Source organism: Xenopus laevis, chromosome 6S, assembly GCF_017654675.1.
Source record: "Xenopus laevis strain J_2021 chromosome 6S, Xenopus_laevis_v10.1, whole genome shotgun sequence".
Lineage (NCBI taxonomy): Eukaryota > Metazoa > Chordata > Amphibia > Anura > Pipidae > Xenopus > Xenopus laevis.
The window spans coordinates 37890854-37917156 of NC_054382.1; the positions used below are offsets into that span (position 1 = coordinate 37890854).

Here is a 26303-nt window from a genome sequence, read left to right on the forward strand (position 1 = left end):
GAAGTCATAGTCGAAGGTCAAAGTAGCCCATTCGATGGTCGAAGTAGCCAAAAAAACATTCGAAATTCGAAGTTTTTTTTCCTCTATTCCTTCACTCGAGCTAAGTAAATGGGCCCCATATTGTCGACCTACAAACCCATGCATGGATTTCTTTATAAATAACAGGGTACTAATGCATGGTTGTGTAGTTCAATGGGAGTATGATGGTATATCTGCAGGGGCGTAACTATAGAGGAAGCAGAGCCTGCGGCTGCAGGGGGCCCCAGGAGATATGGAGGCCCCATGAGGCCCTAATTCATATACAATTTAAATAAATATTGTTAAAACTGGTCAACCTGGGGGCCTGAAAAATAATCTGCTGTGGGGCCCAGTAATATCTAGTTACGCCACTGTATATCTGGGTTTTTCCTTGAGTATTTTCTTTAAAAATTACAAAAGTTTCAGTTGCTCAGTAAGCCTATTATCACTAGGAAATAGTTCTGATTTGATAAAAAGTATATAGTGTAGTATTTCCGAACTTTAAATTATCCACCAAGTGTAAAAAAACACGGTCCAGAAATCGCACAAAACTAAGATTCGTACAATTGAATCTTTGCATCTATGGTCAACTTTACTCTGTATATGGTGAGAGATGGGGCAAATAAAGCATACTGTTGCATTTTCTAAGGATCCCTTCCCTCGCCTTGTACAGAGGGGGAAGCTCAGCTATAGTAGTTTGTAGGACCAATTCTGTATATATGATTATGTCTTGTCTTTTTTTGAGTTAGAGGCATATTTGTGTGCTTCTATTCATCTGCATTCTTCTATTTGTGAATGTGCTTGCTTCTTTGTAGTCTGTTGTACATTATTCTGCATAACAGAAGTCAAAACTGTACAATCATTGTGTTGCAGTCTTACAGGTATGGCATACTGTGCCATCTGTGATATTATGATCATATTATCTAAAGGACATTGTTACACTATTATCTTATTACTGTAAATCAGTTGACTATTAAATTAGCCTTGTACGGCTGCATGTCTCACTGCTACAGCCATCATAACAATGCAGAGACAAGAGGATATCCTGATGAAAGCTATACAACACAAAAAAAGTAAAATAATAATAATAATAATAATAATAATAATAATAATAATAATAATAATAATAATAATAATAATAATAATAATAATAATAATAATAATAATAATAATAATAATAATAAAAATGAAACATAAAATAATTATTGAGAATTTTTCAATGATACATAATGAAGACATTTCCATCTGAATTGGAAGTGTAATATTTTTAAGTAACAACCTCTAGTGCAAACCTGCTGCGGACTGATAGCAGGAACTGACATAAATAGGAGTAATAAATATCTATAATGATAATTCTGTTTCATGGAGATTCTTGAGGTATTTTTTAAATGTGTACTTTAGAGTTGGCATACCTCATGGGGATGTTTAGTTTGTCATTTTTCTGATGATTACACTTGGCACACAAGTCATTATTCAGAGGGCATACTAACTCCCCAAAATATATTTAGAAAATATAAATGAACTCTAGTATATTTTACTTTGACTGTTAGAATTAAGAAGTACAATTAGTGAAGCAGCTTCTTTAAATAAACACACAGTATCTGCTCTGTAATGTTTTTTTAAGCATCACACAGTTAACTGCGGTAACCAAAACACCCCTAATTTGAATTCATTTTATCTGTGCTCTGATTTAATTACTATGCAATGTTTCATCTGCAGCACTGATGCATATAAAAGGAACCTTCATGTAAGAGTCTCTATTGAATTAGTTGTTTTTGTAAAGAGAGCAAGGCGGAAAAAGATTTTCAAGAGGACAATATGACTGGCCACTGGAAAAACTACAAATTTCTAGTTAATTACTGTATTGCACATAGTGTCCCATTATTATGCAGATAAGATAATTCTGTAGGCAGTTGCAGGTAATTGGCAGCCTGTAAGATTTTTTTTTCTCTCTCTCTCTTAAAGGGATGGTTCACCTTTAAGGTAACGTTTATTAGTTATTGAACTGCCAATTCTAAACACCTTTTCAGTTGGTTGTCATTATTTATTTTTAATAGTTTTATAGTTATTTGACTTTTTCTTCTGACTCTTTCCAGCTTTCAAATGGGCGTCACTGACTCCCTTCTAAAAAACAAAAGTTCTGTAAGGCTACAAATTTATTGTTATTCTTACTTTTTATTACTGATCCTTCTATTCAAGCCCTCTCCTATTCATATTCCAGTTTCTTATTCAAATCAATGCATGGTTGCTAGGGTAATTTGGACCTTAGTTATCAAATTGCTTAAGATGCAAATTGTAGAGCTGCTGAATAAAAAGCGAAATAACTCAAAAACCACAAATAATAAAAAACGAAAACCAAGCGCAAATTGTCTCAGAATATCACTCTCGACACCATACTAAAAGTTGTCTCAAAGGTGAACAACCCCTTTAAAAAACTCTCTACAAATATGCACAATACAACATAAATCTAGGGGCAGATTTATCAAGGGTCGAATTGAAAAACCTAATTTTAAAATTTGATTTTCAAGCTATTTTTTAGTATTCTTCGACTATCAAATAATCCAAAATTCGATTCGAATTTGAAAAAAATTTGACTATTCAAATAGCGAAATTTATCATGTAATGTCTCTTTAAAACTTCAACTTCGACCTCGCCATCTAAAACCTGCCGAATTGCTGTTTTCGCCTATGGGGGACCTCCTAGAACCTATTTGGAGTCATTTGGTGGACTATGAAAAAAGTTTTTTGTGGCAAATCCATGATTCGAATTTGATCTAATGCGGTAAAACTTTGATTTGAACGATTCGAATACAGCCTATTCACCCTAAGTTTAAAACTTTTTAAAATAAATTTCGATTGGTCTTTCTTATTTGAATTTCGAGTTGATGGGAGTATAAAAAAACCTCCCATCACCTCAAAATTCGACCATTGCTAAATATGTCTCTTTTCCCACTTTAAACCTCTATCATTCCTTCTCTTAATCATCAGTATCTGCAAAACAATGATTTGGGGTGACAGTCATTGGTTATAAAAAATGTATTGATCATTTTACTAATTACAATAAGATGCTATTTTTGGCAACTTCAGCTTTTTGTCACAAGACTTTTTAAAATAAATTATGGCAATCATAATTAATGGAACATTTCCTAATAAAGGAACAGTCCAGTATTAAAATGAAACTGGTTATATAGGTAGGGTTTGCAAAATAAAAAATGTTTCTAATATAGTTAGTTAGCCAAAAAATGTAAGGTATAAAGGCTAGCATCAACATATGTCTAACATAAAAGCCAGAACACTACTTCCTCCTTAGCATGAAGGTCAGATTCAAACAGCTATGTCCTATATGTCCCCCTAGTCAATGATTGTTTACTGACTAGTAACGAATGAGAGAGCTGCAAAGCAGGAAGTAGTGCTCTGTTCTGTTTTGTTAGACATCCAGTCACTCCAGCCTTTATAGATTACATTGTTGGCTAACTAACTGAATTGAGGAACATTGGTTTTTTTTGCACAGCCTATTTACCCAGTTTTGTTTTTAAGCTGAACAGTTTCTTTAAAGAGAATGTTCCATAAAACATTTCATCATCACTGTAAAGTTTCCCAGTGTGCTATAACATGATTATTATACAGGGCAGCCAAGAGTTGTGGAGGTGGTTCTGGTTTAAACCAGTTATGGTGACCACACACTGGCAGACCTTAAAGGGTTTTTTCCTGCAACTTCTCCCACATTCACATCTGATAATGCATTCACATCACAGTACAGGTGTATCAGCAATTGCATTTTCAGTTTGCATCAACTATAATCCCATATAATTACTTTGAGGCCTATTTTTCATCAGTTTCATTTTAGAGGTTTTTGAAAGCACGTCTAAATTATCTTTCCCTAAAACCACCGTCATGAAATGTATTAAAAAATCCAAACTGAAAAAGCATGAATGGAAAATATCACAGAAAAGTAAATCCACAACTTTTTTGACTTGTTGCACAATATTATGGCACCAAAGCCAGTGTCAAAAACACCCAAACGCCTCTAAAACCACGCTTCAAAGAAAAATCTTCCAATTGTAAAAGGGACATCTACCATTGACTTCTACATGATTTTGACAGGTTATAGCTGGAGTATTTTTTGACCTTTTTTTTCCCACAACTTTTTCAGATTTTTTCCATCAAAAGTCTGACCCGAAAAAGTTAATTAACTGGCCCCTTAATATCAAAAGCATGTCTAAATGGTAGGGCTGTAAGGTATAAACTAAATGAACTCCAAATTAAGAATTTATACTATTTTTGTATTATTTCGTTTTTCTAAAATATGATGCAGAATTTATTCTCCATGACAAAGTTTGCTATGTATAAATATATATACTAAGAGTTTGACCCTTTTTAATGTAAATTCCACAGATAAAAGGGAGTTATAACAGTCATGATAGCTTTAAAATTAAACATGCCCAGTGCAGAGGCAAAACATGTTCCTTCTCTTTCAGGGCTTCCTTGTCTTAGTTGATCAGTTCAGGGCTTCCTGCTCTTAGTTGATCAGTATTTATGAAAATATCTTTTGATCTTTTTATGTTTAAATCTACACTACAGGCAAAACAGGATCAAACTTAGCTGCAACAGTTTGAACATTTAAAGGTCTTTATGGTTTATGGTAACTATTTTTAGTTAAAAGCGAGTTTGCTTTAATTTACAAAAAAAAATTAAACTGAAAAAAGAGGCTGCATTTTCTTTATAGTCATTTGTCCTTTTTATAACCTAGAGCAGATCACTAAATTCATCTAAAATATGTTAGAGCTCATTTACTGTATGTCTGCAAGGCAGTGGGCATGCGTTTTTCCCTTAAGTCACTTGTGCCTAAAACCACTTTCATTAACCATACTTGTGGAGGCTTATTTATTGAATGTTGGATTTTAGTGGTTTTGGAGGTTTTTGAAACCACGACTAAACTCACAAACTCTAAAACCATGATTGTCACTGAGTAAAAGATCTGATTATGAAAAAATTGTGAACAAAAAAAGTGCTGAATGATGTGCAAATAAATATGAATAAAAATATGAATACTCAAAAGTTCTAAAAATTCCAGTTTTTCAGACAATTTCTAGCAAAGAAAAAATCTGAAAACCTCTAAAAGATCTTAAGTCTTCCAATAAGATCAGCGCAGCTCCCACTGACTTCTCTAACACCTCAACAACTTTTACTTGCATAAGAGGGTTTTCTGGTTTTCCTGGTTTTTACACTTAATACATTTAGAATTTTTAGAGCTGTTTAGAAATATAGGTAAACCACACATTTTTCAAGATTCATGGAAAAAAATCTCAATTTGATTGCTAATAAATGGGCCCAAAAATGTGCTCTTTGAACTCCTGTATAGTTGTGTGTGGCACCATTCAGTTCCTCCGCTCTCTGTTCCTGATTGTGAAAAAAGAAACGGCTATTGAGATTTAAATTGCACTTTGCTCACTACGCTTTGGTAAGTGAATGCATGCTTTTGTGCCACTATGGAACATGCCCAGGATTTGACACTGACAACTTGAAAATGATTAATACATTGTATACCAATTCATATCATTAAATCATTCCTGTCACTACAGTAGCATTTGCACTGTGTCCTTATGTATATCAGAACCCAATTTTCATATGCTTTTCTATTAAACTATTTTATATAAGCACAGATAAGCAACTATTGTAGATTATCTAAACACAATGCCTTAATGTTCCTTTACACACTGCGGATCATGGTTGCAAAGTTGATGCATAGGGTGAACATATTCCTTTTCTGCTTAGGAGGCCTTGGGTATTAACCAATGCCTTGTAGAAGGGAGATATTCCTATAGGAGCAGAGTTATTACAGAATTTCTTGGCTTCCCAGTATATAAATAGGAAGGCAACATGTGCATTTCAGCTATAACACCTTTCCTCAAGACACTTCTACCAAGGGCTCAGCTGAGAAAAAAATTGTAATGTAACAATGCTCTAATGGTCAAAAAGGTAAACATTTCATCTTCCTTCTGTGAGACTATTTTGCATATGTAGTATGTACAAAATAAACATATAATAAATTAATATTACTTTTAGTGATGAGTGGATCTGTCCCATTTCACTTTGGCAAAAATTTGCAAAACAACGAAAATTTAAAAAAACAAATTAATGTCAATTTGTTGTTTTTTTGTGGTGACTTTTTTTTACCCCGCTGCAACTTTTCTTTTTTTTGCACAATACATTGCAATCTATCAGTGTTTTATTCATGGTGAAATCTGGCGAATAAATTCACAGATTAATAATTACTTTTTAAATACTTTTTAAAAATCCACATAAGGGTGCTGAAGAACATAAAAACATTAATCCATAATTCAAGTGTGCAGTGGCCCTGATGTGAACTAGATATCCATGAAGCATATGTTGGTCATGTTGCAGAGAGATTTGTTTCTGCAAAGAAAATTGCTATTGCAAGCAAAGCCATGTCTTTGCTAGTAGAACGAATAGGGTAGGCTGTGCAGAGTCAGATCTTCTCTTAGGATTTTAGAACTAAAATGGTCCACAGTTCAAACAACAATTATGTTTCTTATCTATGCTCTTACAATGGTTTGTTAAGAAAATGTATAAACGGATTGCACATTTGTGCAGTTCATACACAATTTTTATGGATATCATAATGCATAATCAACAATGTAGATTCAATAGTTTTATCACTCACAGCTTGAAAGATTCTGTCAGGAGTACTGCATGTAATTTATAGCCTAAGGGGCCTATTTGCTAACAATTGAATTGTGATTTTTTTTTTTTCACGAATCCCCAAAAATGTGTAATTTTCCTTTATTTCTTAAATGCTGTAAAAATACTTGCTTTATTAAGTGTATAAACCATGAAAACCTCTAATGCAATACTTCACCAAGTCATGAAAAAAATCATAAAAATCAGATTTTTACCTGAAAAGCTAATTTTCAGGAAAATGTAATGATAAATAAGCGTAAAAAACGTGAGCGGATTTGACCGGAGTTTGTAGCAGAAAATATTGAGATAAATTCGGACTTTGATAAATAACCCACTAACAGTTCCCTAATTGAATAGTGTTTTTGCAACAGTCCCTACTAGTGATGGACGAATTTATTCGGAATAAATTTGTGTAATGGCCGCGAAAATTCGCTGACGAAAGTTCGCCGGCGTCAAAAAAAAATTATCGCCGGCGTCCAAAAAAACGGACGCCGTTGTTAAAACGGGCGTCAGCGTCAAAAAAACAGACTCCGGTGTCAAAAACGAGACGCCAGCGCAGTTTCGCGCAAAATTCACAAATTTTTTGCCGAATCGAAGCGGCGCAAATTCGCCCATCACTAGTCCCTACTGCTGTCACAGTTGGCACTTGCCACTATCTATCATTACATTGTACTCTATTCTTTTTCACCATAAGCTGTATATTATTTTTCATTCCCATGTTGCATTAAAGGGAATATTCACCAATATTTGAGCAAGCATGTGTGTATCCTGGAATGAAAACATTACAAAAGTCTTGGCTCACAATCCCATTATGTCACAGCAAAAAAATCTCAAATTGCATGTTCCATTTGTAAAAATCATGAAAAAAATGTGGTCATCAATTTGAAGATGCACTAGCCATTGACTTATATTGTCAATTTTGATTTTGCATTCCATAAATCTTTATAAATACCACTTACAAAAAAAGAAAAACTTATTTACATGAATTCACAAATATTCATAACTCTCCCTTACTATACTATGGTTGGTGTGGTATTGGAAACGTGTTTATACAGGTGCTGGATACTTTATTTGGAAACCTTTTATCCAGGAAACTCCTAATTTTGGGAAGCCCATGTGCCATAAAGTGAGTTCATTTTAACCAAATTAAATTCAGATTTTTGATATTTTCTTTTTCTCTGTAATAATAAAACAATACCTTGTACTTGATGTCAACTGAGTTGCATGAATCTAAAGTGTAAAATAATTCATAGAAAGCTTATTGGATTTTTATTCCATAGTTCTGCTGCCCATTTCCCTATTTTATATATCAGGAGTCCCCAACCGGTGGGTCGTGGCCCACTATGGGCCGCAGACATACTTGAACTGGGCCGCCGAGCGGAGTCTGAATTTGACGCAGCGCGCCTGAATTTGACGCCGACGCACAAGTTTGATGCTGGTCCCTGGGACAAAAAAGTCAGTTGCCTTGTAACCAAATGCCATTACTTGTATAGTCAAAAGAGACACAATGATTCCCAATTAGAGACGTAAGCATGGGAAGCTCCCGTGACATCATCCTATCATAAAGTAATAAAGTAAACATCAACATTGACTCCAAATAGACTTATTTGGCTTTATATATAATATTTTTCAGAAACACTGCAGCTCTATGTTAAATAAGCCAGTTATCTAGTTGTATTTACAATTTTACATACCATTTACCACAATTGACATTTTACTGTTAGCCTTTATTTCAGGTCATATACAACAAAACTATAAATGTTAATGATCAGTCAACTGTTTGTATTTTCCATGTTGTGGTGGAAAGATGCTACTACATAAGTACCACCATTAGTTAAGTCGGTCAAGTTTGGTGCCTTTTATCTTAAATATGTCAACATTGATTAAGTGAGAGAATTCGTAGCAACTATTTGAAAATAATTTGGAAGCTCTTCAGTCAAGATTTTGTCAGTTGCCTGGTAACCAAATGCCATTGCTTGTAAAGTCAAAAGAAACACACTGATTCCTAATTAGAGACATACACATGGGAAGCTCCCGTGACTTCATCCTTTAATAAACTAATAAAGTAAACATTAACGTGGACTCCAAATAGACTTATTTGGCTTTATATATAATATTTTTCAGAAACACTGCAGCTCTATGTTAAATAAGCCAGTTATCTAGTTTAATTTACACTTTTCCATAGCAGTAACCCACAATTAAAATTTTACTGTTGGCCTTTATTTTCAGGTCATATATAAAACAAACCAATAAATGTACTTTAAAACGGTTTACTAAAGAGAGTCTTAATAATGCAAATAAAAAAAAACACATGACAGTTTTCACGTTCAGCTTGAAAAATGAAATTGACCCAATTTACACAGGAACACACAGGAGAAATGAATATATTCAGATACATACCGCACAATATCAATTCATGCACACAAACATATACAAATTTGCATTTAACAAGTACAAATTAGCTATCAATTTAAGGTGGGTGGAAAAACATTGTTTATTAATTGTATGTCACGGTCGACACCCTAAATTCAGAACCAATGGTAAGCACCCTGTTCTCGGCTCTTGCTTCCGCCTTTATCAGCCGCCTTTCACCTCGGGAGGAGCCCTCGGCTAATCGGATGCCGCCAGGTCTTATTAAAGGGGTTGTTCACCTTCAAACAACTAGTTGTTATCAGATAGATCACCAGAAATAACGACTTTTTCCAATGACTTTCTATTTTCTATGTGTCACGGTTTTTCTAATATTGAAGTATAAAGTGTCATTTCTCTCCTTCTGAAGCAGCTCTGGGAGGGGGGGTCGCCGATCCTGTAAACAGTTCTAAATTGATACATTTAGTTGATACATTTCTTATCTTTGTCCCTGCTGAGCAGAATCTCTGGGTTTCATTACAGGCAGCTGTTAGAATTGATACAATTGTTGCTAATACTCCAGAGATGCTGCTGAGAAATGTATCAACTAAATGTTGCAAAATTGTAACAGTTCAGAATCTGCACCTGGATTACTGAGCTGCCAGACTGAAACACCAGAGACAGGGACATTCAACTTTAAACTTAGATTTTGGAAAAAACGTAAAAAATAAATAATGGAAAGTAATTGGAAAAAGTCATTATTTCTAGGGAACAATCTAAAAACAACTAAATTGAAAAAAGTGTTTGGAAGGTGAACAACCCCTTTAAGAGAGGTGCCAAGCGAGGGGTTCTGAACGAGCAATGGGGCATGACTGTAAAGCAAAGTCTTTTGGGCAGACAGTCACGGTACAAGGCGTAGACAGATCAGGCCGGATCAGGGCAGGCAGAGTACAAACGGAGTCAGGCAGGCAAGGGTCAAACCATAAGATCAATCAGAAAGGGGTACAGAAACAGCGGAATCGATAATCAGGAAAGGGACAGAATTCAGAAGTCAGGATCGTCAGTAGCAGGCAGGGGTCACAACAGAGAATCAGATTACAAAAGCTAAACACCAAAGGCACCAGGAAACTCAGGAACAAGATCCTATAACGGGCAAGGCAAAATATGTTTTGTGGCTTTAAATACTTTTGAATTTCGCGCCACTGCGCCATCGCACATGCACCAATAAACCAGGAAGTAGTGCGCCGCACGCGCCTTAACAAACATCCCTGCAGACCTCCTCCCACTAGACCACCAGGGTAAGTTGTTATATTGTATACGCCTAACTTACTGGTGCTACATCCATTCCATTTGGATAGCAAGATTTTGTTGGATATTTGGATAGCAAGCACTTTTTTGTTCTGCCAGTGAGTTTTTGGAACATATTTAGGCTATTCTGCCTACTGTATCTTTTCCCAAATTTCACAACCTCATTGAATCTGCAGAGTATTTGTGAGAGGAGAAGATTTTGTTTGAACCCCATTATTACTCTCAGGCAGCATAAATGGGCTATGACTTCATTACACAAAAGAATAAGCCCAACAAGTCTAAAAGGATACAGCTCATGACTAGGGTTAATTCCCTCAACAGAAGAATGCTTGGATATTTTATCCAGGCTTTCTGTTCACCTATTTAAAGGATACATACACTTTTAAAGTATGTCAAGTCTTCTGCTTTCATAATGCAGTTTATTCCTGCACTTGAATGTGCAGTGTATACAAGACAAAAAACCATAACAAAGACAGGACAGGACAAAGAATTTACAGTACCCGTAATCTGAAATGATGTCTTGGGAAAAGGTCTCTTTTATTTTTGGCAGCTTCCTATGACTTTCTATCCTCAAGCCTTTAGGATGCAAAATATTTTTCACCTAGACCCATATGTGCTAATATTATTCTTCAGTATGTTTTTGCACTTCTAATAGCCAGGAGAAATCTGGCCTATAATGGTCTTTGTATATTTGAGACTTTTGGCTTTTCCTATGACATGAATTTCTGCCATCATATAATGATGTGATGGTCACCATACAAATTTTTAAATGTTTATTTATACCATCATCAACGTGGAGGAAAGAATCTAAACTCTTTATTAGTTACATAGTGGAGTTGTGTACAAAGTTTTGAAAATGCTAAAATTAAATTTTATACTAAGAAATTTTCAAATGACTGAACATAAGCAATTTATCCTTTTTGATTAGATTAGTAAGTATTTTCCACTAATATAATATAATAATCAGAAAATATGTAGATGATATGTATAGTGATGGGCGAATAAATTTGCCATGTGCGAATTCTCGGCATCCAAAAATGCTCGCTCGTGTCCAAACCGTTGCTCGTCAAAACTATATAGGATGCCCATTGACTTTAGCGCCAGCGGCAAACTTGACACGAGCGTCAAAATTTTCTCACATTTTCAGCGAAATGGGAGAAATTTGCCATCACTAGATATGTATGTAAAAGTATTTAAAGGTCTGCATTTCAAAGTTATTTCTTCTATTCTGACTCCAAATGCTGTGATAATGGCTGATTTCCCCATGAGACCTCCCTGCTTGGCCTGTATGGGGTTGTTAGAACAACTGACGGCAATCTTTGCCAGATAGCTAAACTCACCAGACACTTGGAATTCACAAAGCTGCTTTATTTGGGGTGGATGGACACATGTAACAGTAGATGTACAAGATGGTGCTGTAGCTCCTCACTCATGGAAGGCAGGAACACAAGAGGATGATGGGAGGAACTGACATCACACATGAGGAAGGAATAGGAGGAGGGTTTACAAACAAGCTGAATAATATCAATGATACATCTGTGGTATTAGGGTCTCCAAAAGTAAATGATTACTAGCCACAGAGGGGAAGTGGCCCAGGTGCACCGCCCTGAGCCCTCAGCACAGGGAGCGGACAAACCGAAAAACCAATTGGGAGTAGGCACTCAAAGAAAGCAAACTTCCACCAGGCCAATAGTTCAAAGTGAAGAAAGTTTATTGTGTGCACAGCCTTACCCATTTCGTGTCATAAACACTTAATCATAGGCTGACAAACAAGGAAATACAGAGCCTGCCGTATAGCTTTGGTCACTAGATAGGCATATAAGCATTAAACATACATTTTAACATCTTTTTTTTTAACAACTTTTAACAACTGGAACAGCACATCCCCTATTTTGGTCTGCGTTGCTGTCAGAGGTACAGCACCTGAGAGTATCCCTATTATTTTCCCACTACAGACATACTGTATGCCTATTTTTGTCATTCAGTTAGGGCAGGTACACTTCATCCACAGAGGACTCGTGAAACAGCTGTCAAATTCACTCCTAATCATTAAAAAAAAAAATATTATACACATGGCAAACTCTTCAATCACCAACTATCTAAAAATATATTTGCCCAATGGAAATAATTCAATACATAGGGGCAAATTTACTTATGGTCGAATATCGAGGGTTAATTAACCCTCGATATTCGTCTGCCGAATGAAAAATCGTATTTACCCAAAAAAATCGACCGATCGTTCGATCGAACGAATTGCAGTAAATCCTTTGACTTCGATATTCGAGGTCGAAGGATTTCCATTCGGCAGTCGAAAAAAAATCCGATTACGATTAAATCCTTCGAAGGATTTTAATCCATCGATCAAACGATTTTTCTTCAACCAAAAAATACTTAGAAAGCCTATGGGGACCTTCCCCATAGGCTAACATTGACTTCGGTAGGTTTTAGGTGGCGAAGTAGGGGGGTCAGTATTTCGACTATCGCATGGTCGAATAGTCGAACGATTTTTAGTTTGAATCGTTCAATTCTAGGTCAAAGTCGTAGTCGAAGGTCAAAGTAGCCCATTCAATGGTGGAAGTAGCCAAAAAAAACATTCAAAGTTGTTTTTCTTCTATTCCTTCACTCAAGCTAAGTAAATGGGCCCCATAATGTTTTGTTCATCCATTTCCTGCCATTATTGTTATTTCTGGTTTCTAAAGCCTTTTTCATTGTAATGTTTACAAAAAAACAATGTTTTGCCCATCACTAGAAACAATAGATCTCTATCATGTGCTTCAATACAATGTGATGAGATGGCTTGCGGATTTAATACTGGAGGGTATGATTGGGCATTTCTACAACAAGAAATCAAGAGAGCCAGGGATAACTGGTCATTGAACATCCTTGTGTTCTGTTCTAGTGATATGAGTTAATACTTCGACTGAGCCAGCAATTCCCTTTGAAAAACTGTTGATAAATGATTGCCATTGGTCTCATCTGATGACAGATTACCCTTTAGGAATATGAAGACATCAATATTAGATTTCTTTACATGCCCTAATTTCAGAGATTTTTTGGTGTGTACTGATATAAATTCTTCAGTCAAAACAAAGTCTTGGCTTCCTAAAGCCAAGCTAGGATGCTATAAAAATTGCATGTTGTGTAATTTCCTACGGACAGGTGATAGCATGGCCCACCCTCATTCTGACAAAAGGATCAAGCAAAATCACAGATTGACATGCACTTCTGAATATGTGGTGTATATTCTGGTCTGCCCATGTAGACTGGTGTATGTGTACTAAACCATTACAGCTTTAAAGGAGAGACTGGGTAAGCACAAGACTTCTATCAAAAAAGCTATTGCCAATAAGAAATGCAAACAGATAAGTTGCAGAGTTTGGCTATTTAGCTTTTTACTCATAAAAAACATATGTTCAGCAGTTTAGCCAGCCTACAATATTGCAGAGGTGCTAGTGTTTGGCTTTGAGATACAACTTTGATTAATTTTAACTAAGGTTTCATTAGCCATAGACACTTTCTCTAGGTAAAAAATGGCAGTGTGAACCTGGGCAGTCCTTATTTTCATTATGAAGTGCAAAGAGGTAAAACATTATCTTATGGGCCAAAGTTTGTTCCATGTTACAATCAATGATTAGAATCCCATCTGGGAGAAACGTGAGTCCCTTTTTGGTCGCTAAATGTTGATTCTGTCTGTCGCCCAGAATAACAGCCACTTGTGAACTGAGTCAAAAACTGCTTAACCATGGAAGGAAGTTTTATTGATTGTGTTCACTGAGCATATACAGGTATGGGATCTTTTATCCAGAAACCCAGTATACAGAAAGCTCTGAATTACAGGAAGGCCATCTCCCATAGACTCTATTTTCATCAAATAATTCACATTTTTAGAGATGATTTTTTTTTCTCTGTATAATGAAACAGTATATTGTACTTGGCCCTAAATAACATATGATTAATACTTATTGGAGTCAAAACAATCCCATTAGGTTTATTTGATACTAAAATATTTTTTTTTTTATCAGAGTTAAGGTATGGCAATCCAAATTACAGAAAGAACCCCTTATCCAGAAAACCCCAGGTCGCAAGAATACTGGATAACAGGTCCCATACTTGTGAATTGGGAATGATATTAAAAATCATCATAATACAATGTTAAAAATATATCTAATCATACTAAATAATATATGCGTGGAACATTTCCCGCAAAAAAAACAACATGTCAGAAGATACATAAAATTATATTGCCCCTGTAAATTTTAACAACTTCACAAGTGACGGCAGAATTTTATATTGTACACAGAACTCTGTTAAGATTAGTAATGTCTTTGTGATTATTAGGAGAGACTATAGTATCTATTTTAATGATGTTAATGAAAATGTGAGTGTTATAATACAACTGAGTGATCACTTAGTTATTTTCTGCCCTACATATTTATAGAACTATGGCTGTACAACAAATATTGCAAAATTTTCCTGTATCTGTAACCTTGTTATGAGCCAAGGGTGAACAAATGTAGGACCTGAATTTAAAAAAAAAAAGTCAGAAACTGTTACAAGGACAATTAGAGGTCTATATATTCTTGCCTGACACAGGACTTCTATATCCAGACTTTAAAGCACATTGCATAATACATACTGATACATGTAAATTACTGTGCAGTCCTGTAAAGTGCACAAAATAGTTATCTAAGAATTTGAGGCATAATCCTACCATTGCTAAACTACAACTTCCACCACTCAACAGCAATATAGTATTTTAATTGGTGTAACTGCTCTCCATTCAGCTCTTCATTATTGTAACCTTCAGTGCCTTTGAGGCAATTACTGCATCTGCGAGCTGTAGATGAACAATAAGTGGAAAGCAGCAAGTAACACATCCATTCTACAATTACTCTTCTTACTTTATACCTTATAATCCTATTACATTTTGACTTATCTATAGCTTATATCTATATCTTATATCTATATCTTATGAGACTCCAAATAGTGTAAGCCTTTATTCTGATGAGCATATTCATTTTATTATATAAAATGTATCACATGCTTTCTGTTATTAATTTATTGTTGAAAGTGTATGAAAAGGATAGTACAAAATATATTACTGATTCATCAAGCATATGCAACATCTTTTCCTCCAGCTCACTCTTTAGCCTGGCTACCTATATTAACTTGTCTCACTATGTCTCGCCTCGGAGGCAAGGTATGACAGTTCTTATGTTTACCTGCAATAAAGGCAAATATGTTCCAGACCTTTACCCACTGGGTGCCTGCTGAATAAGACATAGCCTTACACCCTGCATGGTGGATCTACTTAAAAAGGTTCCAAGACCTTCCAGAAAGGTAGATAGAGGTTCCCACAAGGCCAAAACCACTGTTTGTGAAAATGCTGTCCAATAGATAGTCCATGTGAAGCCACAGATAGCCTGGCATACTGCAGTACTTGATGATATTGTTCCTCCATTCTATAAAAGTCCACAGACATTAGTTGGAGGAATTTGGCCTCTGGGCCTTAGTGATGTGCGGGTTGAGAAAAACACGACCCGCACTTGACCCTAACCCACTGTTCCCCAGCTTGCACCTGTCGAACGCTCGGATTAACCCAATATCGCCCTGCCATTAGTGGGCACATTGGGGAAAGAAACGATCATTTGTCAACCTCGCCAAACATGCGGATCTTATCGTGTATCTCCACCTTAACCCTTTGCCTGCCAAGCACGTACGGCGTACGTGCTGGCAGGCAAATGCTCAGGCTGCCAAGAACGTACATTGTACGTTCTTTGGCAGCTGAGCTCTCTCTCTGCTTCGGCGGCTTTTGCCGCCTCCGCAGAGAGTGGGGAGAGAAGACAGCCCCCTAGGCAACGAGGCTGGGGGGCTGTCAAGTCGGATCTGCGACTCGATTGTCGCAGATCCGACTTCAAAGTAGCAGACGCATCGCATGGAGCGTCTGCTACTACACTCACCTTCTTCCTGCCTGCAGAGCCGCCCACGCACTTCCTGCTGCTCAGCAACTCTGCAGACACGCTGCCAGGACTCCTCCAAAGAAGACAGCGATTCTCCTGCTCCAAAAACGGTAAGTGCACGTTTTTTTTACACACTTACCTGCACCTACACATACTTACAGTACATTTATGCATTTTAGTAAAGATTGGAATTTTTTTAAATTTTTTTTTTTTAATTTTAGCACACTTGGTCCCTTTTGTACAGTTATTTACACTTATTTACACTTATTTACATGTATTTGCACACTCAGATAACTTTTATTAGTGCACAAATATGTATACACAAACAGGTGTTTTTTTTTTTTTTACGAATTCATTATACTGTTATCTTTTGTTTTTTTTGCCTAAAAACGTGTTATTTTGGCAGCGTGACTATTGGATAATCGATTTCGGCCACTAATTACGCTGTCAGAACAATTATTTTGTTATTTCATTGATTTACGCTATTTTTGTGGTTTTATTGCAATTTTATCCCTGCATTATTGTTCCTTATGTATCTTTAGTATCGTTTTGCTGTTTGGTGCTTTGGTATAGAAAGATAGATTTTACTTAGTTTGATCCGCCAAAATATGTGCTTTCCAAAAATATATGGGTTTCTGGGGGTCTTTTTACAGTTTGGGGGTCTTACGGCACATAACGTACAGTTAGGGTTCTCTTTTCTGCAGCTTAGTTGGCTAGCGTGAAAATTCATAGGCACGTTTTTCATTTGGGGTCCATACACAACACATACTTTGGTAAATCTATACATATTGGGCATCAAACTATTTATTAGACCTCTGACGTCCATATTTAGAGAGATTTTTCTTTGTACGTAAAACATTGTGTGTGATAAATGCGGCAAACTGCAACATTTTTAGGCGATTTTCAGAAATGTTGTAAAAACCTATATGTTTAGAAAAGCTTTGCAGTTTGGTAGTTTCGTGTAGAAAGACGTCGTTATCTTTGTTGGAATCGGCAGAATGTGTACTTTCCAAAAATGTATGGTTTTGGGGGGTCATTGCTGTTAGGAGGGTCTTGAGGCAAATAATATGAAGTCAAGGGTCTATGTTCACAGAAGGCGAATCGGCAGCAGAGAAAACTCATATTCACTATTTTTATTTGGGGTCCGCACATGCCAGCTGCCTTGGTATATCTATGCATATTGGGCATCAAACTGTTCAGTAGACCCTTGGCATCAATATTTATGGTGTTTTACAATTGTATGTAAGAAATTGGGTGAGATAAATGCGGCCAATTGCAATATTTTTAGGCGATTTTCAGAAATGTAAAAACAGTTGCTTTTATCGCCAAATTTAGGAAAGGCTTGCGACTTGGTACTTTGGAGTACAAAGACATGCATACCCAATTTGGATTCGCAGGAATGTGTACTTTCCAAAAATATATGGTTTTATGGGGTGAACGCACTTTTTTCTACCTTTGCCCCCCCCAAAACAATGTAAATGTGTTGATTTTGCAGTACCTGAAATGACAGACCATTTGGGGGTCTTTGTTTTGGGGCCCTATATGCCACGTGCTTGGGTACACCTATACATATTGGGCATCAAACTGTTCAGAGGACCCCAGGCTTTCATATTTGGGGTGATTTCTCTTGATACCTAAAAGTATGTGGGAACTACGATGCTAGAGGGTGAAAATTTTGAGGTGATTTTTGGAAATGTCACCAAAATCACCAAATTTAGAAATGGTTTGCGGCTTGGTACTTTGGAGTGCAAAGACATCCATACCCGATTTGGATTTGCAGGAATGTGTACTTTCCGAAAATATATGGTTTTATGGGGTGAACTTACTTTTTTCTACCTTTGCCCCCCCCAAAAACAATGTAAATGTGTTGATTTTGCACTACCTGAAATGACAGACCATATGGGGGTCTTTCTTTTGGGGCCCCTGTATGCCACGTGCTTGGGTACACCTATACATATTGGGCATCAAACTGTTCAGAGGACCCTAGGCTTTCATATTTGGGGTGATTTCTCTTGATACCTAAAAGTATGTGGGTAATACGATGCTGCAGGGTAGATATTTTGAAGTCATTTTTGGAAATGTCCCCAAAATCCCCAAATTTAGGAATGGTTTGCGGCTTGGTACTTTGGCATAGAAAGACATGCATACCCAATTTAGATCCGTGGGAATGTGTACTTTCTGAAAATATATGGTTTTCTGGGGTGAACTTACTTTTTTCTACATTTGCCCCCCTCAAAACAATGTAAATGTGTTGATTTTGCAGTACCTGAAATGACAGACCATATGGGGGTCTTCGTTTTGGGGCCCCTATACGCCACGTGCTTGGGTACACCTATACATATTGGGCATCAAACTGTTCAGAGGACCCCAGGCTTTCATATTTGGGGTGATTTGTCTTGATACCTAAAAGTATGTGGGTAATACAATGCTGCAGGGTCGAAATTTTGAAGTCATTTTTGGAAATGTCCCCAAAATCACCAAATTTAGGAATGGTTTGCGGCTTGGTACTTTGGAGTACAAAGACATGCATACCCAATTTAGATCCGTGGCAATGTGTACTTTCCGAAAATATATGGTTTTCTGGGGTGAACTTACTTTTTTCTACATTTGCCCCCCTCAAAACAATGTAAATGTGTTGATTTTGCAGTACCTGAAATGACAGACCATATGGGGGTCTTCGTTTTGGGGCCCCTATACGCCACGTGCTTGGGTACACCTATACATATTGGGCATCAAACTGTTCAGAGGACCCCAGGCTTTCATATTTGGGGTGATTTGTCTTGATACCTAAAAGTATGTGGGTAATACGATGCTGCAGGGTCGAAATTTTGAAGTCATTTTTGGAAATGTCCCCAAAATCACCAAATTTAGGAATGGTTTGCGGCTTGGTACTTTGTAGTAGAAAGACATGCATACCCAATTTAGATTCGTGGGAATGTTTACTTTCCGAAAATATATGGTTTTCTGGGGTGAACTTATTTTTTCTACCTTTGCCCCCCCCCCAAAACGATGTAAATGTGTTGATTTTGCAGTACCTGAAATGACAGAACATACAAGGGGGGGTCTTCATTTTAGGGCCCCTATATGCCACGTGCTTGGGTACACCTATACATATTGGGCATCAAACTGTTCAGAGGACCCTAGGCTTTCATATTTGGGGTGATTTCTCTTGATACCTAAAAGTATGTGGGTAATACGATGCTGCAGAGTAGATATTTTGAGGTGATTTTTGGAAATGTCACCAAAATCACCGAATTTAGGAATGATTTGCGGCTTGGTACTTTGGCGTAGAAAGACATGCATACCCAATTTGGATTCGTTGGAATGTGTACTTTCCGAAAATATATGGTTTTCTGGGGTGAACTTACTGTTTTCTACTTTTGCCCCCCCCCAAAACGATGTAAATGTGTTGATTTTGCAGTACCTGAAATGACAGACTATATGGGGGTCTTCCTTTTGGGGCCCCTGTATGCCACGTGCTTGGGTACACCTATACATATCGGGCATCAAACTGTTCAGAGGACCCTAGGCTTTCATATTTGGGGTGATTTCTCTGGATACCTAAAAGTATGTGGGTAATACGATGCTGCAGGGTAGATATTTTGAGGTGATTTTTGTAAATGTCACCAAAATCACCAAATTTAGGAATGATTTACGGCTTGGTACTTTGGCGTAGAAAGACATGCATACCCAATTTGAATTCGTGGGAATGTGTACTTTCCGAAAATATATGGTTTTCTGGGGTGAACTTACTGTTTTCTACTTTTGCCCCCCCAAAACAATGTAAATGTGTTGATTTTGCAGTACCTGAAATGTCAGACTATATGGGGGTCTTCATTTTAGGGCCCCTATATGCCACATGCTTGGGTACACCTATACATATTGGGCATCAAACTGTTCAGAGGACCCTAGGCTTTCATATTTGGGGTGATTTGTCTTGATACCTAAAAGTATGTGTGTAATACGATGCTGCAGGGTAGATATTTTGAGGTGATTTTTGGAAATGTCACCTAAATCACCAAATTTAGGAATGATTTGCGGCTTGGTACTTTGGCGTAGAAAGACATGCATACCCAATTTGGATTCGTTGGAATGTGTACTTTCCGAAAATATATGGTTTTCTGGGGTGAACTTACTGTTTTCTACTTTTGCCCCCCCCAAAACGATGTAAATGTGTTGATTTTGCACTACCTGAAATGACAGACTATATGGGGGTCTTCCTTTTGGGGCCCCTGTATGCCACGTGCTTGGGTACACCTATACATATCGGGCATCAAACTGTTCAGAGGACCCTAGGCTTTCATATTTGGGGTGATTTGTCTTGATACCTAAAAGTATGTGTGTAATACGATGCTGCAGGGTAGATATTTTGAGGTGATTTTTGGAAATGTCACCTAAATCACCAAATTTAGGAATGGTTTGCGGCTTGGTACTTTGGCGTAGAAAGACACGCATACCCAATTTGGATTCGTTGGAATGTGTACTTTCCGAAAATATATGGTTTTCTGGGGTGAACTTACTGTTTTCTACTTTTGCCCCCCCCAAAACGATGTAAATGTGTTGATTTTGCAGTACCTGAAATGACAGACTATATGGGGGTCTTCCTTTTGGGGCCCCTGTATGCCACGTGCTTGGGTACACCTATACATATCGGGCATCAAACTGTTCAGAGGACCCTAGGCTTTCATATTTGGGGTGATTTGTCTTGATACCTAAAAGTATGTGGGTAATACGATGCTGCAGGGTAGATATTTTGAGGTGATTTTTGGAAATGTCACCTAAAGCACCAAATTTAGGAATGGTTTGCGGCTTGGTACTTTGGCGTAGAAAGACATGCATACCCAATTTGAATTAGTGGGAATGTGTACTTTCCCAAAATATATGGTTTTCTGGGGTGAACTTACTGTTTTCTACTTTTGCCCCCCCAAAACAATGTAAATGTGTTGATTTTGCAGTACCTGAAATGTCAGACTATATGGGGGTCTTCCTTTTAGGGCCCCTATATGCCACATGCTTGGGTACACCTATACATATTGGGCATCAAACTGTTCAGAGGACCCTAGGCTTTCATATTTGGGGTGATTTGTCTTGATACCTAAAAGTATGTGGGTAATACGATGCTGCAGAGTAGATATTTTGAGGTGATTTTTGGAAATGTCACCTAAATCACCAAATTTAGGAATGATTTGCGGCTTGGTACTTTGGCGTAGAAAGACATGCATACCCAATTTGGATTCGTGGGAATGTGTACTTTCCGAAAATATATGGTTTTCTGGGGTGAATTTACTGTTTTCTACTTTTGCCCCCCCCCCAAAACAATGTAAATGTGTTGATTTTGCAGTACCTGAAATGTCAAGACTATATGGGGGTCTTCTTTTTAGGGCCCCTGTATGCCACGTGCTTGGGTACACCTATACATATTGGGCATCAAACTGTTCAGAGGACCCTAGGCTTTCATATTTGGGGTGATTTCTCTTGATACCTAAAAGTATGTGGGTAATACGATGCTGCAGGGTAGAAATTTTTAGGTGATTCTTGGAAATGTCGCCAAAATCACCAAATTTAGGAATGGTTTGCCGCTTGGTACTTTGGTGTAGAAAGACTTGCATACCAAATTTGGATTCAGGGGAATGTGTACTTTCCGAAAATATATGGTTTTCTGGGGTGAACGTACTTTTTTCTACCTTTGCCGCCCCCCCAAAACTATGTAAATGTGTTGATTTTGCATTATCTGAAATGACAGAACAAACGGGGGGTCTTCCTTTTGGGGCCTCCTATGCCACGTGCTTGGGTACATCTATTCATATTGGGCATCAAACTGTTCAGTGGACCCAGGATTTTATATTTGGGGTGTTTTACATTGATACCTAATGATGTGTGGGAGATATGTTGCTGTAGAGTGGAAGCTTTGAGGTCATTTTTCAAAAAATTCACCAATTTCTATAAAACATTATAACTTTAGGAAACAATTGCAACTTGGTGGTTTGGAGTACAAAGATATTTCTACCCATTTTTGATTCACCAGAATCTGTTCTTTCTAGTAATGGGTAGTTTTCTAGGGTAAACCTACTGTTAGCGGAATGTTTGGCCTTGAAATCAAAAGTATGCCATTTGGGGAGTGTTGCTTTGGAAATTTGGTTGTGTACTGCTTGTAGATTTTGAGCTATACAAGTGAGAAATCTCCATAAAACTATATATATTTGGTATTGTCGCGTTCAGGAGACATAGACCCTTCTAAATCGGCTGTGTTCTCGTACATAAAATGAATGATGTTTCTGATATATGTGATTGTTCTTCGTGCAACATGATTTTTTTCATTTTATTTGACACTTAGAATCCAATATTTTTTTAGAGAAGTAGAATTACACCAAAATTCTTGCATATTGTGAAAGTTCAGATTGTCCTGAAAAAAACAATATATTGTTTTCCTGGGTTAACTAAAAGACCACCACAGGAAAGGCCCTTAAAGTGAAAGAGTGCAAAATATCTAAAAACTGCTTGGCAGTAGATGTTCGCATCTAGGACAAAACGGCTGGCAGGGAAAGGGTTAATTTGACTGATTTGATCAGTATCAATATTTATTATTGTCCAACAATCTGATACTTCGAACTAGTTAGTCAGATGGAGGAACTGAAGTCCCCACTCAGACTAGTTAGTCTAAAGAACTGAATCCCATAGCAAGCTATAAGGCAGATACAAAAGAATGGTAAAAAGGAAGGTCAGGTTTAAGGGCTCCCATCCTCATTGTACATTTGGTTTAGATGAGGCTTGTAATTATTAACTTCACTGGCATTGTAAACATTACCTTGTGTTAGTAACAAATACATAGTTTCAACAGTATTACACTATAAGCTGTAAAGAGTGTTAATTATAAATTATAAGTTGGAACATTGCAGGTCTCCTATAAAACAGCCCTTTTTCATGAAAAATATAATTTCATGTGTTCATTGTAAGCACAATGTGATCACAGAATGGCAAAAGATGTAAAAGGACCATATCTACTGATATGTGTGTGCAAATTTGATACATTTTTTATAGGTAATTTATTAGGATATACAGTACATTAAGGGCAGATTGATCAAAATATGAGATTTATAAAAAAAAAAACTCACTTTTTGTTTAATCCTATGGGATTTTTAGAAATGTATTTATCAAATGGTAAATCAAATATGCTTCTAAAAATTGCATAGGAAAAAATGTAAAAATGCATGATTTTTTCTTCAGTAAACTCTAATATTTTAATAAATCTGCCCCTATGGAGCCCATTTACTGTGGTTTTCCTATATTTCTAAAAAACAAACATTTTTAAAATTAAGTGTAAAAAACACAAAAACCTTGAATGCATAACTTTGCCAAGTAAAAGTTGATGAGGTGCTATAGACATCAATGGGAGCTGTGTTGATCCTATTGAACCCCTATAAATCAATCAGTTATTCGTATTTTTTAGCATATCATTCATTGCTCTTTTTTCATATTTTTTTTAAATCAGATCTTTTAATTAATTAAGTGACAAACACGATTTTAGAGTTTGTACGTTTAGTCGTAGTTTCAAAGACCTCTAAAACCACAAAACGACCTTTAATAAATAAATTTGTTTTTTTCCCTGAATCTTGAAAAAAAATAATGGTTTTCCTATGTTTCTAAAAAGTTCTACAAATTCGAGATTTATTTATTTACCATATAAAATTTCATTCTTAACCCACAAATTAATTTTTTTTCGTTGTAATATTGGTGTGTAGGCAGCCATCTCAGGTCATTTTGCCCGGTCATGTGCTTTCAGAAAGAGGCAGCACTTCAGGATGGAACTGCTTTCAGGCAGGCTATTGTTTCTCCTACTCAATGTAACTGAAGGTGTCTATTGAGTGCTTTTCTTATATCTACCAGGGAGCTGTTATCTTGTTACCCCATTGTTCTGCTGATAGGCTGTTGGGGGAGGGAGAAGAGAGGGGTGTAATATCACTTCAACTTGCAGTGCAGCAGTAAAGAATGACTGAAGTTTATCAGAGCACAAGTCACATGACTGGGGGCACCTGGAAAACTGACAACATGTCTAGCCCCATGTCACATTTCAAGCTTAAATATAAATTTGCTCCTTTGAAAAATGGATTTTAGAGCTGAAGTCTGAATTTTGAAAAAAACACATTTTCCTATGTCATTATCCGTTTAATTGGAGCAGCACTGACCCTATTAGACCATTTTTAATCCAATTAGAATGATAGAGGTTTTAAGTTTTTTTTTTTTTTGGTACGGGTTGTCTGAGGTGTTCATATTTTTTTATTTTTTCTGATTGTTCAGCACTTTTTTCATTCATACTTTTTATTATCAGAACTTAAAATAAATATAATGACAATTGTGATTTTAGAGTTTGTGAGTTTAGTCGTGATTTCCAAAACCACTAAAAATCAACCTTTAATAAATACGATTCCACATTTATTCTGTTGAATGCTATAGCTGAGTAAACAGCTCTAGAAGCTTAATATGTTTGTTTAGGATAGCATATGCCATATTAGCTTGATGTGACATAATTTCCTGCCTGGGTCTTTTCATACTCACTCATAGTTCTGGATTTAGCAGGGAAGGGAGAGAGGAGCAAACTGAGCATGCTCAAGTCCATGCCCTGGAGGTTTCAGCTGAAGGCAGAAAGTCTGATACAGAAGTCCATGTGTACACAATAGAAGGAAAGAAATGCATTGTTTTGTTTGACAGATGACTCTGAGCACCATTACTTTGAGGGTTTACTGGTGTATTTATATAGACCTTTCTGATAAAGCATACTTAGTTTTAACCTTTCCTTCTCCTTTAAATATTTTTTTTTCTGAAGAGCAGCAACTATTGGTTGACTTTGTTATCCTGATGGGAAAAAAGCAATGCACTTTCCATGACTTCCCATGAGAGAGCATGATGTTCCATTAAACCAGTGATAAGATTAGATTCATGCCTAGCCAGCAACATAGTGATGGTTGTTTCTCATGGATGCATGAACTTATCTTGCCATGGGAATAATATTACAAAAATAACATAATGTTACATAAATTAACCTGTAATTTATTTTTACACTTTACCTTTTTACAGACAGCAACTTCATCCTTGCAAATGCTCAGGTTGCCAAGGGATTCCCAATAGTTTACTGTTCAGATGGATTCTGCGAACTTGCTGGATTTGCACGAACAGAAGTCATGCAGAAAAGTTGCAGCTGTAAATTTCTATATGGTGCTGAAACAAATGAACAGACAACACTTGAAATTGAAATGTCACTAGAGGAAAAGAGCGAATTCAAGGGGGAAATCATGTTCTACAAAAAGAATGGTAAGTGCATCTTCCAGGGCCTGACAGAGTCTGTTTATTTCTAGTGGCCTGTTGATATGTAAATGTTATGAATCATTATGAGTGGGATGTAATATCAACCAAGGGATGCATTATTTTTATTAACACGCAAAGCAATCCTTTCATTTTAATTAGTGGCATACAAACAAAGACGGAAAGGTCACAGCTGGTATCTGTGGCAGCATAAGAACATAATAAATGTCTATTTATATCTTTACGTAAAATGTATTATTTATTAAAGGGTTATTTATTTAACCTGCATACCATGGCAATACACCAGGATAAATTAAACACAGTTTTCATTGGCTTTTGCAATAGATGGCATGCTGCCTAGATGCATATGCATTCATTTTCTCATTGAGTAAGAAACTAAAAAAATGGATGAAAACTAAAACTGTAACTGTAACATGATTTTCGGCTATTTAGACCAACAGGGTTAACAACCAGCTAGTATACTAGAGCATGGGTTACATTTGACTCTAACACTTAAGGCTGGGCCTTCACAAAGCGGAAGAAATGGAAAACGTGGTGTAGTGCAACTACAACTCCCACAGGCTACTGTGCATAAACTGCTTAAAGAAAAGGGCGCCAGGAGGTTCTTGCAAATCAAACAGAACAGAATATTTTATTTGTCAGAGACAAA

The 26303-nt window shown here is 36.7% G+C and overlaps 1 protein-coding gene across 1 annotated transcript in view; it reads left to right on the top strand.

Annotated features, from left to right (window-relative positions):
• Positions 1–26303, top strand: part of LOC108719687 (potassium voltage-gated channel subfamily H member 8) — a 182800-nt gene that overhangs the window by 78144 nt on the left and 78353 nt on the right. Inside the window, exon 2 of the mRNA XM_041567523.1 lies at positions 25409–25642. Within this exon, the coding sequence (XP_041423457.1) occupies positions 25409–25642 (234 nt within the window). The remainder of the gene's footprint in view (positions 1–25408; positions 25643–26303) is intronic.